The sequence below is a fragment of the Canis lupus genome, chromosome 15, assembly GCF_011100685.1.
Source record: "Canis lupus familiaris isolate Mischka breed German Shepherd chromosome 15, alternate assembly UU_Cfam_GSD_1.0, whole genome shotgun sequence".
In the NCBI taxonomy this organism is placed as follows: domain Eukaryota; kingdom Metazoa; phylum Chordata; class Mammalia; order Carnivora; family Canidae; genus Canis; species Canis lupus.
In genome coordinates this window covers 24,643,634-24,667,979 of record NC_049236.1, presented here as the reverse complement: position 1 = coordinate 24,667,979, position 24,346 = coordinate 24,643,634, and the positions used below count along the sequence as shown (strand labels likewise).

The window sequence follows — 24,346 nt, the reverse complement described above, 5'->3', positions numbered from 1 at the left end:
TTTATGATCACAAAGGAATCTGAGTTTGTGTATATTTAAAATTAAATAAGACCTCTGTCTCACCAGGATAGTGTGCTTTCATCATTTTGCTCCAGTGGCCTCTGGAATGTAAACCTTCTTTAACCTTCTGTTTCTTACCTTTGCTGAGAAGGGCAAAGCCAGCTCAGTACCTTAAGAATTCCCAAACTACTTAATAATATCTCTTCTCAAGATGTCTCATCAAACACTTTTGTTTTTAAGTTTTAACCAGTACTGAATCAGTTTTTTCTTAAATTTCCTTTATTGAGTACTTGCTATATATCACATATTTTGGTGACTGTTAGGCATTAAAAGAAAAATTTTAAAGATAAACTTTCTGTTTTAAAGTTGTCAGAGTCTACACCAAGAAATTAATACTAAAGCATTCTGAAGACATTAAACCTAAACCATTAATTTAATAACGATTAAATTATGTGGTAGGTGCCAAAGCAAAAGAGCACTCGAAGAGATCACTGCCCCTCTCTTTTTAGAGAATTAGTGCTCTCATTTTACTCAGTCCTCAAAATCAGTACACAACCTAGAGGAAACAGTAAAGAAAGCAGAAAGAAAGGAGGAGAGGTGGGGGAGGATAAGAAAAAGTATTTTGCAGACATAGCTTAACACCTGTACCCTTTGCTGGCCTCACCAAGGAGGCTGAAAAGTCAAATAGTCACTTTTACAGACTCCTTTACAGCCAGAAGTTACTTTGTGAAATATGTGTGGGCAAGAAGACATGAAACAATTCTGAGAAATTTCTGGACAGATATTTTTCACCCTCTTGGACAGAGCCTGGACAGAGGGGCGAATGCTTGAGGAGAAAGTCTCTAACTCACTTTTTTTTTTTTTTTAAGATTTTATTTATTTATTCATGAGAGACACAGGCAGAGACACAGGCAGAGGGAGGAGGAGGCGTCAGGCAGGGAGCCCGATGTGGGACTTGATCCCAGGTCTCCAGGATCAGGCCCTAGGCTGAGCCACCTGGGCTGCCCTCTAACTCACTTTTGATGAAGACATAATGTCTATAACTACAGCCCTGAGAATCCAGGGCCCTGATGTCACAGAATCAGTGAATCAACCCTAGAACTGCTACTCCTGACTTCTGTTTATGTGAGGAAATTAAGGACTTTGTTGTTTTTGCCACTGTTGGGTGAACTTGCTATTATTTACAGCCAAAAGTATTTTAAAACTCAGGTTCTGGCTGAGATTCTAGGTATGGTTAACCACTGTTTTCTTTCTTTCCAAGATGAGTCTCTTCAGAAGCCACATGCCTCCTACATTATGGCAAAACTCATCCTGAAATTGTCTCAGTCTCCCTTCTCTCAAGGCCCATGTGGCCCACGCAAATAGAAAATGAATAGAAAAATAGAAAAAGCTAATTACGTGGTATAGACCATAAAACCAAAAAAGAAAGGCAAAATCAAAGCAGGATATAGCTATTAAAATCATGCCAATTTAATAAAATAGTAATTCTAGCAAATAAAGCATGATATTTAACATAAAAAGAAAGCTTATAGAATGTGGGAGATGACACATTTATCTCATATTAAATACCTATATTCATTGAACCTTAACACAAAATAGAGATGTTTAAGGATAATGCTGCTCCTAAAAACAAAAGGTATTTCTATATAAGCTTGGCCACTCAGAGACCCCTCACCCTTTTCATATTCCAGAGAAGGAAAATAGCACCATGTCACTCTATTTGACTGCGAACAAGTTATAGGGTACACAACTGAAGAGAGAGAAGCAGAAATTAGGAAACTGTCCTAACCCTGTATGAGTGAGGAAAGATTTACCAATCTCCAAACTGTCTTGATCGCCACCAGTGTCAATATCCCTCCCTAGTTTCCAAACTCAAACTAACCAAGCTTTTCCATTTTTAAGGATTGATATTCTTAAAAAGAGGTGAGGACCAGAATTTGTCTTCAGTTCTGTACTTGGACTCTCCTCTATATTTAGGAAGAACTAGCATTTGTGTATCCCCTGAGCTTCCCCTATTTGTCTCACTTTTTACACAGAAGATCTACCTAAGCCTTTGCCTCAGGTTCTGGTTTAGATTCTCGGACTCCAATAAAAGCCAGAAATTAATCCAAAACTAATACACTGGGTTTTAGCCCTGATGTTTTTAAAATTAACAGAATCTCTCCAGAAGGCCAAATCCTATCTCTCTGTCTCAATTTCTGACAGATGCTTTAAGAGTGTGACTCTAGAACCAGACTGGTTGGGCTAAAATTCTAACTCCTTTACTTATTAACTGTATGATCTTAAGCAGGTTACTTAACCGCCATGCCATTCAGTATTCTCACCTGAAATGGCCAGTATAATAATAGTGTTACCTGATAGTGGTGTTATGAAGAATAATGAAAATGGGAATGGTAACATTATTACCTCATAGGAGAGATGAAGACAAAAAGAGTCAATACTAGTAACGTACCTAGAATAATGCTTCACATATAGTAATGATACTATATAGATGATAGATGCCAACTCACACGTGATGGGAACTGGTCTTTCTTTAATTTATTTGAGAGAGAGAGGGCACACATGAGAGAGCACAAGTGAGCAGGGGGAGGGCACAGGGAGATGGAGAAGCAGGCTCCCCACTGAGCAGGAAGCACCACACAGGGCTCAATTCCAGGACCTTGGGACCAGGACCTGAGCAGAAGACAGACGCTTAACCAAGTGAACCACCCAGGTGCCCCTAGAGTTTGCCTTCTGAATACTATTAGGGAACCAGCTACCTGATTTGGGGTAAATACTTCCACTGAATTAGTTCCCCTAGCCTTGGTCCCACAGCTTCTGGTTTATTTTCCTTTCCCCACTTTAGGGTCTCAACAAATCTCATGGTTGAGAATCACAGGTCTGACAACTTCTGCTCTTGGTCACATTACTGTTCTGTTCAAAAGTTTTATTACCAAAATGGACTTTCCAGAGGAGTTCATTTCAATACTCTTCAACATTTCAATAGTTCATATGAATTAGGTTACCACCTAGCTAGAGAATTCAGCCATTCCCAATGAGTGACCTACTGCGCTTTGACTTAACCTACCTCATTCATATGTCTGGAATGCCCCTCTCATTTTTGCTTATCTAAATCTTACACTGTAAAGCTCAATTCCAAAGTTACTACCTCATAAAGCTTTTCCTAACCTCTTGACAGGAAGTAATCTTTACATTTTAGCTAGAATGGTTCTTTTAACACTTATCATATTCTTTTTCCTTATCTCTAAGAAATCACTTATAAATCATATACCTACATAATTAATTCATAAATCACGTTATTGTTTATTGTTGCTACTACTATCGGCTTGTGTAGATTCATAGCACATAAATACAGTTATAGTCTCAAGATACAAGTTTCACACAAAGGAGAAGCACTCAGAACAAGGCCTTAGATTAACCTACACTAGATAGGGTGTCACAAAGGATCTCAGAACATAGGTCCCTAAATTAAACAGAAGTCTACTTCTCTCTTGTGATAGTCCAAAAGAAGCCAGGCAGTGTACAATGTGTTATCCAGAGACCCAGATGACAGGGGCTGCTCTGGCATCCTCAAGAGCTGGCTACTGGCACTGGTATCGGGATTACTGTCGTTAATTGGCTGGCAAGAAGGGTGAAAAAAATGGGGTCTGAGCAGCACTTTTAAATAAGCTGCATACATTTTTCTGACTCACATTCTACTGCCTTGAATTCTTCTCATGGGAGATGGGTACTCTGGATGCTTGGGCGATGTTTTCTCTGCTAAAACTAAGAGGAGTTATAATTATTAAAAGGAAGAAAGGAAGAAGAGGACAATGGATGTGATTACATGCTGTTACATTCTCACTCTCCTTTATAGTTTCCTCTTTCTTGTGTCTTATTCATGTATTAATACTACACAAAGGCACATATGTGATACATACACACACCCATACAGTGATAGACGATGCTAATTGCCCACCTAATACCCAGTTTCTCCTTCTTTCTCACTCACAGAATCTTGATTTCATTTGGAGGTGCAATGTACCCATCTAGAAGATTCCATTTCCTAGCCTTTTAGAAGTAGTCTATAAGGAAAGGAAGTTCTATCTAGGGCACTGTCTCTGATGGGAGAAACTCTTTCATCTTCATATTTCTTTTCATTTGAACTATAATGGCTGGACAGTAGCAACCATTATATAGCCATAATTGAAAAGCCAATAAAACTGTAAAGACCTTGGCCTCCACATCCTTGAACTATGTATGAGACACTGTCAGCTACTACAGATTTTCCGGAAAATAAGAGAAAAATAAATCCTACGATTACGCTACAAGAGCTCCACTTCCATGTATTTAATTGTCTGTTTTTATAAAACTTTCCCAAAATAGCATCACTCATACGTAAAGCAATTTCAAAATATTAAACATGTTCAAAACTTTGCCTGAAACTTGGTCCATCCTTAGTGTTTCCTATCATGTAAGTTGTGCCACCACCTACACAGTGGCTGAAAATGGACACCTGGTAATAATCCTTGACAATTCCTGCTTCATTATCTCCCACTCTAAACAATCTTAAATGTTTCTTAAATTCTCCTAATTAACTCTATCTCTACTACTGCTGCCCTGACTTTAGTCCTCACCTTTGTGGTCTCAACTTGTGAGAGTATGTCCTGTAAGACTCCTTTGTGTGCCTACCCCTTGAAGGTCTATGACACAAATACCCTTAGTGGCTTCAGTGCTTCCATCATCTTTGTGGACTCCTGCATTCTCCTACATGTTGACCTGATAAATACTATGTATCTTTCTAGTATTTCAATGCTTTTAAAAAGAAACAAAATTGAACTGTATTCAGTATTTTTAGTTGAATAGGGGCAAGGAGCATTCAGGTTATGTCCAGCCAGACATGTTTTGTGATTTAGTTTGTTAAGTTTTGAGCTAATATTTCGTAGATTTTAACCTACAGAAATTCCAAGGACCTGAATTTGGAAAAGTATTCCCTCGTAGGGATTTGATTTTTGTTTCTGTATAGATCTGACCGAAAATTCTTGTCTCATTCAAGGTCATGGCTTAGTATGGACTTTTCAGGTTAGGCCCCTGACCATGCAGGAGGCCTAATATTACTCTCTAGATCCCACTGTGGGAAGCATCTGCCTCAGGACAACACTGTCTGCTACCTTATGGCTTCAGTTCCAGGCTCTGGTTTCAACTCCTCTTCCTCATCTCTCCTTTTAACCTTAAATTGTTGTTTTTTAAGATTTTATTCATTTATTCATGAGACACACACAGAGAGAGGCAGAGACAGGCAGAGGGAGAAGCAGGCCTCTCTGCAGGGAGCCTGATCTGATGTGAGACTCAATCCCAGGATCACACCTCGAGCCAAAGGCAGAGGCTCAACCACTGAGCTACCCAAGCATCCCTAACTTTTAGGTTTTGATTTTTCTTGAATCATAGAGATTTCCCTTACTTTTTGTGGATTCAGCAATGCTTTAAAAAATTTGCATGTTCTAGTTTAGCCAAAAGCTAGCTGAACTACAGTAGGATCGTTTCTCGGAAAAATCACATCTCCCACACTGCTAGAAATAAAAGTCAAATACATGTTGTTTTGAAAAGAGAAACCATGCCTTATTCCTCTACATCCCTCAAACTTCCAGTATTAAAAGACTATACTAGGCAAAAAGATTTGTTTAGTAAAATACATATTATATGTGTCAGAAAATATATATTGTCGAGTCTTTACTGAAAAGACAGCAATTCTATGTACTGCTGCAATGAGGGGAATAATTCACTTCTATTACCATGACAAAGAAACTAGTCATACCTTTCTGTATGATACAATGTATGGTTTAATGCTGTTATTAACCAGCTAATATTGTCTTAAGAGTATTTTTTTTAAAGATTTTATTTATTTATTCATAGAGACAGAGAGAGAGAGAGAGAGAGAGAGAGGCAGAGACACAGGCAGAGGGAGAAGCAGGCATCATACAGACAGCCTGATGTGGGACTTGATCCAGGGTCTCCAGGATCACGCCCCGGGGCCACAGGCAGCACTAAACTGCTGCGCCACGGGTGCTGCCCATCTTAAGAGTAGTTAATACCATATACCGTGTATCTGAAAGATCTCTAGAAAAAGATAAACTTATTTTTAAGCAGTATGCTACATTTTCAAATGATATGCTCAACGTTTTTTTTTTAACCTCCAGATATCTAAAAAAAATTAAAACAAAAAAAAAAACAGGAAAAATAAAACCCTCCAGATAACTTTCCCAGTAAAGTACCTCTAAATTTAAAGCAGTCACATCAATAGTTCATCTCAAGACAGTGAAGACGACTATATAAGTATCTAGCTTCCTTTAAGTTCCTACTGGTGACATAAACAGAGAATCTACAATACGAGAGGAATCATGTGCCCTTGAAATATTACCATTGGATATAGAAATGGCAGAACCAGATTGAAATATGCCACTAAAAGACTATCTACAGCCCTCCTCTGGTTAAAAACAAAACAAAAATAAATGGAGGAACCTATGGGAGAATCACCTTAATACCCTGTAACACAGTAAGGCATGGAGTAAACATGAAGGTATACTGCAGGCTTTCAAAGGTTACACCGTTCATGTGATCTGCAAATCTACAGTTGTTGGAATGCACTATCCATACTAGAAGACTGCTGGGCACTGAGCTGGGGATGGGGTGAGGAAAGACCAAGCACAAATCTAGGCCCCTGGCAAGAGGTACTCCCAGTAGGGGCTTTCTACCAACGCCACGGAAGAAGTTTTATAAAACAGCCTGATGTGACTTTTCAGGGTCCTAGATCTTTCTCTACTCTTTCTGTATTCCTAAGCATCTATAATGATTGTATAAACTTAGAGGAAATATAAAATTATCTTTTGTCCCTCAGACTGGGCCTGAAGGACTCAGAGCATTAACACCAATTTCTGACAGTATATATAACAGGCAGATATAGAGAGATACATCTGTTAAGCTGAACAAATACACACAAATGACCAAGTTCAGAGACCAAAAAAAAAAAAAAAAAAAAAAGGGATTTCCTGCCTTGAGCTCAGTTTTAAGGAAAAAATTAAAATTTTCCTAGGAAACCCCCTAGGAGATACGCTCCTCCTGCTTCATTGGTAAGAACTGTGTCTCATATCCATTCCTAAATAAATAAAACTACCATAATTAACTGAGATTGAAAGTCATCTATTTCTTGGGCGCCTGGCTGGTTCAGTGGGATGAGCATTTGACTCTTGATCTCAGGGTTGTGGGTGTAGAGATTACTTTAAAAAATAAAAAAGAAAGTAATTTATTTCTAAGGCTATAAAAGGACACAATCTTCCTAAAGACTGATACCTTAACAAAATGATAGTTTAGTTAGCAAGGAGGAAGAGATATATGGATCTAGACAGGTAATAGGTAAATATTAGGTAGTATTTCCTTATAGCACTTTTCTACATTTACAGGAAAACAACCAAAAGAATTTCTCTCTCCAACTTTGAGGGGGAAAAGTAATAAAGCATTTCAAATTAATTATGACAATAATAATCAGTATTAAAACAAAAGGCTGCAACAATTCAAGCTTGGGAAAATATACGTGTTCTACAAAGCACTAAAATAAAATTGTTCCTGGTATTTCTTGTTCTCCTAGGAACTACTGGCTCATAATGTATAAATATTTAAAAGCAGTTCTTAAAACATATGGTATAACTTCAGTATTCATGATGACTCAGAGAGCTTTGAGGTATTTTTGAAAATTGACATTCATGGCGGACCACCTCCATGGTCTACCACAGCATACTGGGTAAACATATCATGTAAAACACATATTGTTTACATAGTACATATCATCATAAAAAGTTGCAGTGTACATACCAGACTTTCCTACTATACTACGTTGGACTATTAATAACTCAAATTTACATCCCAAAGGGCTACCATGCCCCAATTTAAACTTAAAAACAGCTGTGCAAACAAAGTGAGGGTGAGGGGCAGGTGTATAAGATATGAAGAGAGAGACACATGACACACTTGACCATTCAGAGATATAATTCCATGGAACCCAAGTGCTAGATATATGACAGGAAATAGGCTAACCTTATGCATGCAAACCTCTTGCCCTATAAGTTAGTTTAATATAATGATCAAACTGTATAGTGATGGATTTTTACTTTGGTAAGGGAAATGAGAACTACATAGTATACACTGTATATACAAAATGAGACTATATTCATATTTTATCTATCCAAATAGTTACAGCTATATAGTCCATAACAAACTGTTGTTGTCTGCCTTCACTCACACACACACACACACACACACACACACAGTTCTTCAACAAAGTTAAACTATCAAAATTCTAGTAATATTCATAATTATCTTGGACATTCTTCTGCTTTCCTATCTTTTTCCCCTTGATTTTGTCTATTCTAGCAAGTTTATTATGCATTCATGACATGGTATCCTGCCCTCTATGTTTGGTTTTCCCCAGGTTTTATTATGAGCTCCACACCTCAAGGACATTTTTTTGGCTAATTACTCCAGCACTCTGCATTCTGTACTTTGATACACCCTCTTGGGTGCTTTTGGGTCCAGTCTCTGAATTGGATCTGCAAACTGGCATGTCAGTAGACTCTCTAAGTCTACACATGGGAAAGACTGAAATGACTATAAATAAATCTTGAATATATTTCTACAAGTCATCTTTTAGAACTCTGTTATGTCCCCTTATGGAATCATAATAAATATCCTGTTTTCAAGCATGCTGTTCATCAGAATTACTTATAGAGCTTCTTAAAAATATTTATATTTAAGTGCTATTCATAGAGATTGTAATTCAGAAGTTCAGAAGCAGGTCCCTGGCATCTATATACTGAAAGTGCCATATTTGATCTAGCTGGGCAGCCAGAATCTAGAGATACTGTTATAAAAATTGCAGGAGATAGCTCTCATCTTTTCCTTTTGCTATAGCCAAGATAAGGCAAGAAAATGGAGATAAGACCTGGGAAAAAGAGAAGGGGGTAAGTTACCTTTGCCATCTGGCTTTTGAGATGAGAAAATGTGACAGTCCAAAGCTAGGCAAAACTGTAACACAAATAAAGGCTGTTTTTGTTGCTCCTATCACTTATTTTTCTATATTTTTCTCCTGTCTCTTGGCTTTCCACCTCTCTTCTCGACCTCCAAAGTATTTGAAGGTACTCCTATTGTATACATTTCTACCTACTTCATCATAACACCCAGTCCTGTCACTTTCTGCTTATTCTTTGCTTTCCTGACAAGGAAAACTCACAATCTTCTGTTTGTTTCAGATATGCATAAGGAAAGCAAGCAGTACTAAGGTACCACTATTAGCTTTTGTCAGTTAAGCCTAGTATTGTTTACCTGATAACCTCAGTGATTCTCAAGATATCTTTTGATAGGAAAGTCTTTCCTTGAATTAATCCTGCCTAAAAGGAGGGAAAATGAGTCTGTAGCTGCCAGTCAGTGTTGTTATAAAGCTTCCCAACACTTTTTCTTGTCTAAATCCTGGAGCCAAAAATGTCCTATTCACTCACTGAACAGTGGTTAACTTCCACACTAGAGAAGCAGAGGATCCAAGACCAAAAGCTTGAGATCTGTTAACTGAGAGACTTCCATTTCCAGAGTGTGAAGATATGTAGTTGTCTGGTTTACCTAATTTTCCCAGAAGACTCAAGGATTATTTTATGAATAATTAGGTACTAAATAAATAAACTAAAAGAACCAAAGAGAGATTCTGGCGAAATGACTTTTAGGTAAACTGAAATCCGAAAATGGAGGCGTCATTCTCTCTTAAAGCTGCTTTTTTACTCACTGAAATGACCATGAGGATTATTATCACTGCTTCTGAGAAAGACATAAGGAAAAAAAGGATGGGAGAAAAGAGAAACAGTGACTGTGGAAAGCAAAGAGAAGGAAACCTGATTGTGAACACTCATCACCCTATGCCTTTGTTTACTGTTTGTAATATCCTTCTCACTTTGTCTGATTAACTCCTACTGATCTTTTAAGTCACAGAGGGTATTCACCACGCTGGGAGCATAACCTCAACTCTCACTCCCCCATCACAGACTGAGCTACGTGTTATTCTGGTATAAGATCCACAGGTATAAATTTCTGTCTTATAAGCACTTACTACACTCTTTTGAAACTAATGTTGGAGGATTAGGAAATTCAGGGAAACACTCTTCCCATATTTTATAAAAAATAGCATATGAAATCCCTTGGAGTCACTTAAAAGAACAAGGCAACACTGTATGTACAGATATGAAAAGATTACAATATATTAAGTGAAAAAATGAATTGTTTATCTTCTGGTTCCCTAAAATAGAAGAACATGAAGTGTGTACATATGTGTACACATGATCTTTTCTGGAAAATCAAACAAGAAAGCAAAAATATGGGTCGGGAGACTTTATTTTTATTTTTAATATCTTTCTATATTATTTGAATTTTCTATGTTGATTTTTTGCAAATTAAGTTACTAACAGGGACTCTCTGGTTCCTAGGATTAAGGGCTATTTTTTTAATCTCTTGAGGGTGAACATGGTATCTCATACATTTTAATATCATCACTGCTTAGCACACTATGGAACACAGCTGGCATTCAATGAATGTTGAACTGAACTGAACTCTGCTTGGCATCTATTTGAGTTTTTTACTTTTTTCCAAAGTACTGACTTTTTATGAGCCTCTCCTCATCTCTACTATACATGAAGTACCAAGTACCAAGCCTTGAAAATAGTAACTAGTCAAGAAATGTTTATTCAATCATATTGTCTCCTACCAGTATGAAATGCAGCTGTCAGGACACCTAGATGGCTCAGTGGTTGAGCATCTGCCTTTGGCTCAGGCCGTGATCCCGGGGTCCTGGGATCGAGTCCCACATCAGTCTCCCCATGGGGAGCCTGCCTTTTCCTCTTCCTCTGTCACTGCCTCTCTCTCTGTGTCTCTTATGAATAAATTTTAAAAATCTCAAAAAAAAGAAAGAAAGAAAAGAAAGAGAGAGAGAAAGAAAGAAATGCAGCTGCCATTACAGTGATAGTGATTTTTTTTTCTACTGCTAGTCACTTGTTCTAAATTATCTATTCAACACACATTATACACACATTATACAAACACTGATCTCTAGGCATCATGTTTGAGGCAATGTGCTTAGTATCTAAAGATACAAAAGTGACCAAGAACCAGTACCTACACTCTAAAGACTCATAAACATATCAGCTCTTTCCATGGCAGGAAAGAAGCAGGAATGACTGAAGATGCAGATGCTACTATCTTCCCTCTCCTTTCAGATTCTTCAAAGACTTCTCCACTGAACATGCCCTAATCAAGTATATTTTTCATTTTTGTTCAAATACATGGTCAATAAACACTTGTCAATAGTTTAATGCAATAATCTCTTAGAAAAGGTACCTAGGGGTACCTGGGTAGCTCAGTTGGTTGGGCGGCTGACTCTTGATTTTGGCTCAGGTCATGATCTTGGAGCCTGGGACGGAGCCAGTGTGGGGCTCCACACTCAGGAAGGAGTCTGCTTGAGGATTCTCGCTCCCCCTTTCCCTCTGCCTGCCCCTCCCTTTGTTCATACGTGCTCTAAAATAAATAAATCTTAAAAAAGAAAAGTACCTAAAGGCTAATACAAAATGGATAGATTTGGCGATCCCTGGGTGGCTCAGTGGCTTAGCGCCCGCCTTCGGCCCAGGGCGCGATCCTGGAGTCCCGGGATCGAGTCCCACGTCGGGCTCCCGGCATGGAGCCTGCTTCTCCCTCCTCCTATGTCTCTGCCTCTCTCCCTCTCTCTCATAAATAAATAAAATAAATAAATAAAATAAAATGGATAGACAAACGAGTGAGTATGCATTCTCTTAATTTTTTTTTCTACCCTGGCAAATGGCTTTTACCAAACCCTTTAGGAATAGATTTAGAGAACTAGACATGATAAAAAATGTACCAATGGTACTTCCTGGTTGCCATAAAATAATGAGTCCCTTAAATCTGAATTTCATTACATGTTTGACAAAAACCAGACATAGAATAAAGAAAACTATTCATAAGCCACAACTACACTACAAATTTTGATTTAAATGTAAGTTAGTAAATAAACATCCTAAACTAGCAGAACCAGCTGAGAGGATCATTCCAGAGGGAAAATCAGGTGTGGAAAAATGGGTATTAGAATAGAGTACAAAGTCAAAAAAGAGGATCCCATGGCTGGTGAGAAATACTGAGACTAGGTCTGAGACCTGATGATACACAGCAATGGTTGCAAAGGTCCAGTAGGACCAGAGATGGCAGTCCTAAAACAGTACTGCCTGCAGAGGCAAGGGAAGTCCTTTGGAAGGGGAAGGCATCTCTGGGAGTATGATGATGATAAAATGAATGAGAGAAAAAGACAGCTGAAATTAAAGATCTTACACTGTAGAGGACAATACTTCTGAACTGAAGAATACACCAAGCATCTACACCTACTCTAAATAAGCCAATTATATTTTAAAAAACCCATTTCACTGTACCCACAGAATAGGAAGCTGCTGAATTACAAACCAAACCTCCCCTACATAAAATCTCTTGCTGATGCAGGAAAACACTACTCACCTAATATTTTTAAAATGGTACAACTGTGATTGTATAGAAGGTTATTCTTCATCTTTTAGGAAAGATGTACAAGACTGTAAGATAATGTAAAATACTTCTGTATATATTTTGGTTACTTTTTTTTTTTTTTCTATTTTTGGGCTTACTTTTTTCCCCAAATTTCTACTAGAAAATTTTTGTACTCAGAGACAGGTTGGAAATAATGGCATAACAAATATATATATTCTCCATGTAAACCAAACTGTTGTTAACTTTTTGCCAATTTGCCTTCTCTGTGTGTATCTCTATTTATTCACAACTTTACTTTTGTGCACCTTTTCCTAAAAGATACTTTTTAAGACACACAAAAGAATTCAAATTCAATGGACTTTTATTTCACAAAAATCTTTGTCAGTTTTAAGGATGACCTCTGTTTCATCCAGTCAAATTTCAGTAGAATTATACAATCACAATTTTTACCTCTTGGACATGACTGAATGAAAAATAATTACAATTTCATCTTCACCCGGGTTTTAAAACTGAGAAGAGCATACAATACCATCCATATCCACACATGTCCCTGATGTAAAATTCTTAACAAGATGGTGCATGTTGATAAAGAATCCATTATACTAATAGAAAAGAGAACTGCTAATGTTAATAGACTAAATAACCAGCTAATCTGAACCAGTGCTTTTGAAACTACATCTTACAGAAAGAGCATATAAAATGGATTAGACATAGGTGTTTCGGGAGCGGCTCTGAAGAAGGGCTACGAGATGCTTCAAGTCCTACCTAAGTACTTTGTACTGTACCCTTCAGGTACCTTCTCAGTCCAGGGAACGGTTTGAATATTATTTTTTTTAAGGTTTTAGTTATTTATTCATGAGAGACAGAGAGAGAGACACAGGCAGAGACACAGCAGAGGGAGAAGCAGGATCCATGCAGGAAGCCTGATGTGGGACCTGATCCTGAGACTCCAGGATCACGCCCCAGGGCAAAGAAGGCAGCGCTAAACCACTGAGCTACCCAAGGATCCCTGAATATTATCTTGATGCAACTGCTGTTATGCAGATTGTTAAAATCAGAGTACGTTGACTCTTCAAAATACAGTAAGGAACTTTTTTTTATGACAAATATCAATACAGCTTACAAAACAGAGGCTTTAAATATAAAGCAAACTTTGCAACTCTATATTCATCTCAAAATAACTATGCTTCACTATTTAAGTAAATGTATATCATACAAGTGTTTTTAAACAGAAGTTCTCAAATGTACCTATAAAAATTTTAAATATTTGCAGTGTTTAGCATTCATTAAGACCTTTTCATGAACAAAAAACTATAATAAAATGCGTAAGATGATATAATAAAATGCGTAAATGTGAATTCAAAATGTTATTGCAAACAATAAAAAAAAAAGGAGAGACAGAAAGCAGTCATTATGCTCAAATAAATATAATTAGGAGGTATAGAAAACTCTGTACCTTTATGCGGGTTTTCAAACTCTTCAGATAAGAGGTGGTAGCAACAACCCACACTGCAAACTCCCTTGATTTCAGATTTGGAAGCAAATATTCGCAGAGTATTTGGAGCAAGATCACCGCAAGTATGCAAACCTACCATCAAACAATCCTTTAAAAATGAAAAGAAAAAATAAATTTTGGAATTAGTAAGAGGAAGGCTAAAAAAAATTTCAGGTGAAGATTTTAAATGTTCATTAGAATGTATGGGGCTTTTAAAAATGATCACAGTCTACCTAGAAAGTAGTGTATGTTTTTAAATGAATAATTATTTCCTTTATAGGCAAAATGACTGTGATCTTTTATCATAACTAACACACTCTTGAGTTTATTTTCTAATGTTTTTAGTTACTTATCCATTTGAATTTTCTCTGATATCTTTTGCAACTAATATCTGCTTAACAACTAGCCCATATTAAAGACTGGACAATCAAATGAAGCTTACATTAGGACAAATTTGTGAACTGAGACACATTTACAGCTTCTTCAATATTTTTATTAAGTTCTTCACAAACTGCCTACCAAAACTTATAAAATGTTGTCATAGAGAATAGGTGGTGCTAACTTGGCATTTCTACTCCAACACCAAGAGTATAGTTTATTCACTATATCAAATATGGCAATATGAAATTCAGGAAAAATTTTTTGTTTCAAATGTACACACATAAAGAATGTGTGTACAGAATGTGTGGGCACATACATGCAGTCAAAGATCTTAATATTTCAAGGACTCAGAATGATTTCAAGGACTCAGAGAACATTCTTCCAACTAATCTTATATTAGACAGATTCTTGTAATAGTTTGCATATAGCCTCTGATCATATTTCTTGGTCCTTTAGATTAATGTAACCAAATAAGATTAAGTCAAGTAAGCTTACTATTAAGATTTAATTCTATGTCTTAGAGCGTTTTTAAAAATGAAATTAAGGAATTCAAAAGTGAAATAACCTCCAGATCTTTAATAATATCATGCAGTTCCGAATCAGCAGTGATAAAAGATGTTAAAGGTGAATATATATTTGATTCATTTGACTTTGATGTCATTTTTCTTCTCTCTTTATTTGCTTCAGACATTTTTCTCTTAGGTGTTTGAAATGAAGTAGGTTCTACAGCATTAATAGGCAAAAGGTCTATAAGAGAAAAGGCATTTTCAAAACACAAGTTTTCTTCTCGATGTGAATACACGTGTAGGTTTTCCATTTGTGCTCTAATGTTAGAAATTACAGAATCCGAAAAATCCGGCAAAAAATCTGAAGTAGACATCTTTTCTTGATTCGCAGGACTGCTGTTACATTGTCCCTCAATATCTACTTTATATTTAATTTCATCTTGCACTTTCCTTTCTTTTGCCATTTTTAATGCCAGTCCATTAGCATCTAATTTTGACCGAGTATGGTAGGCTTTCCAATGTTTCTTCAATTTCCTGTTTCTCTCCTCAGCTCCATGAGTATTGGTATTTGATGAATCAATTCCATAAACTTTTAAGCCATACTTCAAGGACAAAAAAGAGCTTAGGTAGCCTTTCCCAGAACCCAGGTCAATTACCTAAAGTAAGAAAAACAGAATGAATTAAAGGATTTTAGTCAGATGAGAACAGAAAGCATCTTTAGTACCTTTTTAAAAACCAAGTAGGGGCACCTAGGTGGCTCAGTTGGTTAAGCATCTTGCCTTCAGCTCAGGTCATGATCTGAGAGTCCCGGGACTCTCACTTCAGGCTCCCTGCTGACTGGGGAGTCTGCTTCTTCCTCTGCTCCTCCCTCCAGCTTGTGCACACGCTCCCTCCTCTCTCTCTCAAATAAATAAAATCTTTTTAAAAAAAATTTAAGGGGCACTTGGGTGGCTCAGTAATTAAGCATCTGCCTTTGGTTCAGGTCGTGATCCCAGCTTCCTGGGATTGAGTCCCACACTGGGCTCCCCGCAGGAGGCCTGCTTCTCCCTCTGCCTGTGTCTCTGCCTCTCTCTCCGTGTCTTTCATGAATAAATAAAAATAAAATCTTAAAAAAAATTTTAAGCAAGTAAAGAAATGGTTGTATAATTTATACAACCTGTTATGTTTGTTTTTTTAATTTTTGATTCCTATTAAAAAACAACCATTTTCATCATTTACATTCAACATTTTAAAAGAAGTTCTAGACAGTATAAAAAGTCAAGGAAAAGATGTAAAAGATATAAACATGGGAAATAAAACTGTCTTTCTTCATAGATGACATGACTATGCAGAAAATTTAAAGGAATATACAAAACTAAAAGAACTAGCAAGTGAATTTAGCAATGTGTCAGGATACAGGATCATTAGAGATTAATAATGAAGCATCAGAACGTACACAATATAGCGGCAAAGGGCGACAATTAGAAAACAAATTTAAAACCAACTGAATTAAAATAGCAAAAAAAAATAGAATATCTAGGAATAAATTCAGTGAAGGTTCTGCATGGCCTATTCACTGAAAACTATAAAAGCAGAGAAAATATTTAAAAGATCTAAATAAAGATACATCATGTTCACAAAATGGCAGACTCAAAATGAAGATGTCAATTTTCCCCGAAATGACTTACAGATTCAACACAATCCTAATCAAAATGCCAACAAGGTCTCTTTAAAAAATTTAGAAGTAGATATTATAGTTTATACAAAAAGGCAGAATACCTAGAATAATCAAAATACTTTTGAAAAAGAATAAGGTTGGAAGGGACACCCAGGTGGCTCAGCAGTTTGGCGCCTGCCTTCAGCCCAGGTGTGATCCCGGGGTCGAGTCCTGCATTGGGCCCCCTGCAGGGAGCCTGCTTCTCCCTCTGCCTGTCTCTCTCTCTCTCTCATGAATAAATAAAATATTTGCAAAAAATGGTTGGAAGATGTAACCTAATTCAGGAATTAATATAAAACTACAGTAATCAAAAAAATAAATAAATAAAACTACAGTAATCAAAGATAGCATAGTGCTGGTATAAAAATACATAAATAAATCAATGGAAAAGAACAGCATATAGAAATAGACCAACATTTATATAATCAACTGATATTTAACAAAATGGCTAAGGTAATCCAATAGAGAAGATAACCTTTTCAACAAATGGTGCTGGTATAATGGATGTCTCCCTGGGGGGAAAAAATGCACTTTTCCTGTCACACAGCAAACACAAAACTTAATTAGAAGTGTATCCCAAATCTAAATGTGATAATAAAAACTACTAAAATCTGGAAGAAAGTATGAGAACATCTTTGTGACATTGAGAGGGGCAAAGATTTCTTATGTAGGACTTAAAGAAGTATCTACTACAAAAGAACTAATTGAAAAAATGAACTTTATTAAAATTCAAATTTTTGATATTTAAAACACATAGTTAAAAAAAAGTATTTGCAAAACATACATCTGACCAATGATTTGTATCTGAAATATTTAAGAACTCTTACAACTCAATAATAAGACAAACAACTTAAAACTTGCCAAAATATTTGAATGCACACTTCATAAAAGAAGATATACAAATGGCCAACATGAAAAGATGCCCATCATCACTAGCTATCAGGGAAACGCAAACTAAAATCATAATGATATATTCACAAATGTAAAGTGGTACAGGCACTTTGAAAAACAATGGTGTGGCTCATCATAAAATTAAAATATACACCTTTTATATGACCTACAAATCCCATTGTAGGCTATTTGCTGAAGATAAATGAAAACATGTCCACACAAAGTCTTGTATGTGAATATTCATAGGAGCTTAAAAAAAAAAAAAGGTAACATCACAGATGTCCATCAACCTGTGAATGGCAAAACAAATTGTAATAGCCATACCATTGCATAAAGAAAAACAAAGAATAAATACAAAAACATTGATGACTTTCAAGAGTTATGTGCTAAAGGAAACAATTCGAACACAGAAGTTCTCAATATATTTGATTCCATCTATATGATGTTCCAGAAATTCAAAATTACAAGTAGGTCAAGGGTGCCAGGCTGGCTCAGTCGGTAGCATATATGACTCTTGATCTCAGGGTAATGAGTTTGAGCCCTATGTTGGGGGCAGAGTTTACTTCGAAACAAAACAAAATTAAAAAACTACTACCAGCAGATCAGTTGTTACCTGAGAGTGGAAAAAGAAATATCTTACAGAAGGGCAAAAGGAAACTTTTTATGGTGACAAATATTTTTTGAATATGGTGGTGGTCACACAACTGCACACACCAAATTCATCAAAATGTACACCTAGAATTGGTGACTATGTAAATTATACCTCAACAGAACTAAAAACGAGAAATAAAATATTACCAAGATTGCTATTTTATTGCCATGTCATTCCGTAAGAAATAAATGAAAAATTACAGCAAGACTATTCCAAGAAAACAGTATCTAATCTATGTCTATCCTAAAATCAGTTAAACTCTGATATAAGTATGAGCCCATTAAGGAGACATTTTTATATTTGAAGTAATGCCATTAATTAAATCCTTAAAAATTTTAGGGTCTTGTAATTCAAGGAGCTCATAGGTAAGACTCCCTTATAATCCCCATAAATAAGCTTACAAAGAACTCCCTCTACCCTTTTTTATGTTCATCTCTGGGCTAGGTGTTATAGGAAATATAGAAGCATTATATATACCTTAATTTTAAGGAATTACAGTCTAACTGAAGATACCATTCCCAGACTCATGAATACAAGGGCTATACAGTAGAAACTATTAATCAGTTCCTCCCTATCTGAATCTCCAGGGAAAGCAAAGCTCTCTATTCCTTTCCTTCTAGGAAACACACTTACTGATGCTGATGACAACCTTAAAGTTAGCAACCAGTGGGTTGCTTATAAGCAGCAGCACATTTGTTCCTACCAATGTTTTCTTACCAAGAGGTAACTGAGCTTGTTCATTTAACTGTTTATGGTGATTCTACTTGTGAATCAAAAATATTCTGGCTGCAAGTAATAGAACATCAAGTTTTGAACAAGGAAGAAAATTCACCTTACTTATGAAATCTGGCAGTAGAATGGCTGAACCATTCAGAGGCCAAACCACACAGAGCCCAGGGGACATCTTATTTGTAATACCTCTAGTTGTTAAGATGGCTGTAGAGACTCTAAGAATCATGTTTTCACAATATTATATTTAATAACCTTTTTCAGGGGCACCTGGGGTAGCTCAGTGGTTGAGCATCTGCCTTCGGCTCAGGCCATGATTCTGGGGTCTGGGGATCCCCTGCAGGGAGCCTGCTTCTCCCTCTGCCTGTGTCTCTGCCTCTTTCTCTGTGTCTCTCATGAATAAATAAATAAAATCTTTAAAAAAATTAAAAATTAAAAAAAATAAATCTTTGTTAGTAGGCAACTTTTCCTAGGAAATCTGTGGGCTGACTTATCCTTCTATTTTATTAATCCATGTTGATTTTTACCCCTCTTCAAATTGGTCTTTTAGTAGAGTATGTAGCAGCAAGACAACGAAAACCTCTATGCAATCAAGTAACAGAAGCCATACAACTTTTTGCCTTCAAACTATCTAGTCTGAATAGCAAAATCTCTACCATTCTGGTCTCCTACCCCTTACTCACAATAGTCTTTTCCTTCCTGATCATCTTATGGATTTGAAAATAAAGGATTCTCCAGTCCAAAGCCTGGTGGGAGGTATCTTCCTAGTCTCCTAATTCTGTTTAAGAGACTTCCCACAGAAACCTTGTTATACAGAGTGCTGACATTTCTTAACACTACTAGTACAGTAATGAACTTCATATAGAAGAGTTATATTTTTTTTTATATTTGTTTGCCTTTTTTAATAAAAACTGTATTTAAGGTTTACAACATGAGGGTTTTTTTTTTTTAAGATTTTATTTATTCATGAGAGACAGAGAGAGAGGCAGAGACACAGGCAGAGGAAGAAGCAGGCTCCATGCAGGGAGCCTGATGTGGGACTCGACCCTGGGACTCCAGGATCACGCCCTGGGTTGAAGGCAGACGCTCAACCACAGAGCCACCCAAGTGTCCCTTGTTTTGTTTTTAAATAAGGAGTTCAAAATATCTTTTTAAAAATCAGTTTCAGAGGTAGACTTTAGTGATTCATTGGTTGCATATAACATCTAGTGCCCATCACATTAAGTGCCCTCCTTAGTGCCCATCTCCCAATTATCCCTCCCCCTCTCCCCCAGCAACCCTCAGTTTGTTTCCTAGAGTTCAGAGTCTAGAAGAGTTATGTTTTATTGTCTAACCTAGAGATCTAATCACCATTCTAAGCTAATGACTTTCAAATTTATAAAATTCCAGTACAAAATTCTCCCATGAACTTCATACTCCTATATGCAACAGTCTACTAAACATTTCCACATGAGTATCTAGTAAGAATCTCAAATTTAAGGTGTTCAAAACTAAGTTCTTGATATTCCCTGTAAAACCTGCCCTTCCCATAAGATTCTCCATCGTAGTCAGTAATATCTCCATACTTCTTTCCAGGTGGATATTATGACTCCTTTCTTTCTCTCATACCCTCCATGTGAAATGCGAGCAAATCCATAATGTTCACAACCTGCTCTAAGCCTGATTTACTGCAGCAACCTCCTCAATAGTCCCCCTGCTCCTTTCCCTCAAATCTACTCTCAGGAGAGCAAAACAAAGTCTGATCATAGCAACTCCTCTTAGCAAAATCTCTCATCAGCTCTTTAATCTTACCTCTTGCTTACTAATAACTTCCTTTGTTACTGGGATTTTTGCCTTAACTCTGAAACCTCTTCACATGCTCAGGGAGGAGCCAATTTCTGGAAAAAAACAGCTTGAATGTCTACAAAGACTATGATTAAAAAGTGCAAAGATAGTGAAAATATCTGCTTCGTACCAGTCCTCAGCACAGCAACCAGAGCGATCCGGTGTGTTCAGTGGCTTCTCATCTCATTCAGGATAAAAGCCCAAAATATCACAATGGCTTCTAAGACTCTACAACTTTATGACCTGCCTTCTACCGCTCCAACCTCAGCTCCTACTACTTTGCCCTTGCTCTCTCCACTGCCGTTGATCTGGCTTTCAGGCTGTTTCAAGAACACACCAGGCATACTCCTACTAGGGCCAGTGAGCATGTTAACCTTTCTATCTGAAAAGCTGTTAGTCCAGATATTCTAATGGGAAACTTTCTTACCTCCTGAAGGAGGTCTTTAACTCAAATGAATCTACCTCTTACTTATTCCTCCCTTCCTAATCAAAAACTTTAATCTCCCATCTCTGAATTAGCTACTTCCTTTACTTTAATTTTTTTTTCTTTAAAGTATATCAACATATACAAAAAATACTTATAATCATTTTATTATTAATCTCTCCCTATTAGAATATAAATGCCGTAAGGGCAAAGATATCATTAGTTTTGTTCACTACTGCATCCTCAGTATCTATAATAGTGCTGACACATGGTAGGAACTAATGAAATACCTATTAAATGAATGAACAAACATATTTTAGAAATAAAAATTAAGAAGCCTTGGTAATGTGAGTGAGAGAAGCAAAGATTTTTGGCATATAGAGAGCTATGTGGCTGAGGCAAAAAAAAAAAAAAAGAATTGTTTTGTTTTCTTCTTTGGAGTCTATGATCACTAGTAAATTAGGTATTTCAGAATCTGGTTTTCTATCTATCCTCATGAAATCTATATTTATTAAATCTGCATTTTTTAATATTTATCTTTTTTTTTAATTTTTATTTATTTATGATAGTCACAGAGAGAGAGAGAGAGGCAGAGACATAGGCAGAGGGAGAAGCAGGCTCCATGCACTGGGAGCCTGATGTGGGATTCGATCCCGGGTCTCCAGGATCGCGCCCTGGGCCAAAGGCAGGCGCCAAATCGCTGCGCCACCCAGGGATCCCTAAATCTGCATTTTAAACATAAAAGTTGTACATATATAATAGACTTTAAACTTACTAATGTGAGAATCAAATACTGCTATAAAGTGGTCTTGAGAGAAAAACTTTGTAAGTCTTTAATTTAGATTATTTCATTCCCTAAGGAACAAGCCTCAGTGCTATAATAAAGTTCCCTGAAAGCAGGTCTAACATGATACATTAAAGTATTACAAATTTTTTTCTCTGTACTTTAGATATAATCTGCTGTATGAATTTAAAGTTATTTATTATGCAATATTCCATACAAATAAAGAATGAACGCAGTCTAAATGTAAAATTATGAAGTACAACAAAAAAAAATCACACTTATCTTAGTTTGGGTTATCACGGAGCAGATTCTACAACAAAGATTTAAGTATAAGTGAATTATTTGGGAGAGAAGTAGAGAACTAAAAAAGCAGAAAGAAAAAGGAAGCCCAATAAAAGGTACGCTATTAAGAAAGATAACATTTTAGGAGCTAGTGTAGAACACAAACCTCAGAATCATCCTACCTGAAATGTCAAGGAGCTGATGTATCTGTATTGAACTTTCATCAATCATTAATTCAAGGATGTTCAAAGGGAAAAACTAATTCCCAGGACTTGTATATAAGTAGTGCTTTGCTTTGGCAGCCAGACAAAATCCATAGGGGAAAATGCAAATATTGCCAGATAGAAGGCAGGCTGGCACACCATGAAATGTCCAAGAATATCTGGGTTAGACATCCAACAATATCTGCTATAACAGTGAACCCACCAGCCATCATACGAATGAGAATGTGAGTTAACTCCACTGCACACAGCGATGTTTTCCATCCATATCTCATCTCACTGCTTCCTTGACCAGAAATAACAACTATTCTCAAATTGCTGTTCATAATTCCCTTGCTTCTGTAATAGTTGTTTTGCATGCATTTTTTGTATTAAGAATATGCCATTATTTTACGTTAAAGCTTTAAAAAATGGCATTATAAAATGTAGTTGGGATGCCTGGGTGGCTCAGTGGTTGAGCATCTGCCTTCAGCTCTGGGCGTGATCCCGGAGCTAAAGTCCCCCATCAGGCTCCCACATCAGGTTTCCTGCAAGGAGCTGCTTCTCCCTCTGCCTATGTCTCTGCCTCTCTCTGTGTCTCTCATGAATAAATAAATAAAATCTTAAAAACAAAATAAAATAAAATATGTAGTCTTCTGTAAAGTGTTTAAGTTTTCCACTCAATTTTATGTTTCTAATATCCATCCATGTAAATATGTATGGCAGTAGTTTAAATTGTACTCCAGCTGAGTAACAATGCCAATAGTAAGCCAGTTACTGATCCAGATAGGTACCGCTAAGTATGATACATGAAAGAAAAGGTGGAAAGTTATTTCCTTAGCTCTTGCCTCTAGCCTCTACCCTAGAGAGCTATGTTATCACAAGTGGCTCCGCATGCCTCACCCAAGTTGTGATAGTTTTCTAATCATCCTCAAACTCTCCACAAGTCTGGAAGAATCCATTGAAAAGATTCTAACGCCTAACCGAAATTGAAGGAGGGAAGAATCTTCACTACCCCCTATAGATGTTCTTATAGAGATAAGAAAAATAACTTACTATTTTTATAGGTCAACATAGGCAATTTTTAAATTTTATTTTAACATCTGCTATCAGACACTACTATGCTTCATAAAAGCTACTTTTCACAACAGGAATCACTGTGATTACTGACACTGTGAAAGAATCCAAGTTCTAAAACATAGCTTCTTTGTGTTACTATAATGAGGCAGGTACCCCACACCACATCAGTAGCCCAGGTTCTGAGAACACCTAGCAGCAAACAATTTTGCAGAATGTCATTATATAATGCTGCCTCAAGTTGGAAACTTATCAAAGATAATTTAAAAGAGTGAAAGTTGTGGCAAAACATGAATAGTCATATCTATTTTTAGTTTAAATTTGTTATCATCACACCATATTGGGCAATGAGAGCATATATTTAAAGTGTCTGACATAACTAACATCAGCTATATTATTTAATAACATTTAAAGGCTAGATAGTAATTGTAGATAAGATGTATATGATACAAAAAGAGGGCACTAATTTTAATACCTGAAAATACAAGGAAATTCTCTTACTTGCTTTATTCCACAGTAATCAGCAATACCGCTGATCAGCTCTGACATAGCCTGAACTTCATGAGATTTTTTCAAATTCATAAATTCATCTAGTTTCACATTTTCACCTGAACAAAAATAAAACAAAATTAAAATATTGCTATGACAAAATGTAACAAAAAAATCATCAGTTAATGTTCGTGTTTTCTGTAGTTATATATGTGAAAATATTAAAGAGATTCCATTTTGTCTGCATGTTAGATTTCTATTAGTTTAGCTGCTACAAATCAAAATTTGAATTAAGAACATAAATAGGAAGACCCATAGAACATTA

The 24,346-nt window shown here is 36.5% G+C and overlaps 1 protein-coding gene across 1 annotated transcript in view; it reads right to left on the bottom strand.

Annotated features, from left to right (window-relative positions):
- Positions 1-24,346, bottom strand: part of METTL25 (methyltransferase like 25) — a 108,124-nt gene that overhangs the window by 59,776 nt on the left and 24,002 nt on the right. Inside the window, 3 exon segments of the mRNA XM_038558562.1 lie at positions 14,048-14,195; positions 15,033-15,629; positions 24,034-24,140. Of these exon segments, the coding sequence (XP_038414490.1) occupies positions 14,048-14,195; positions 15,033-15,629; positions 24,034-24,140 (852 nt within the window).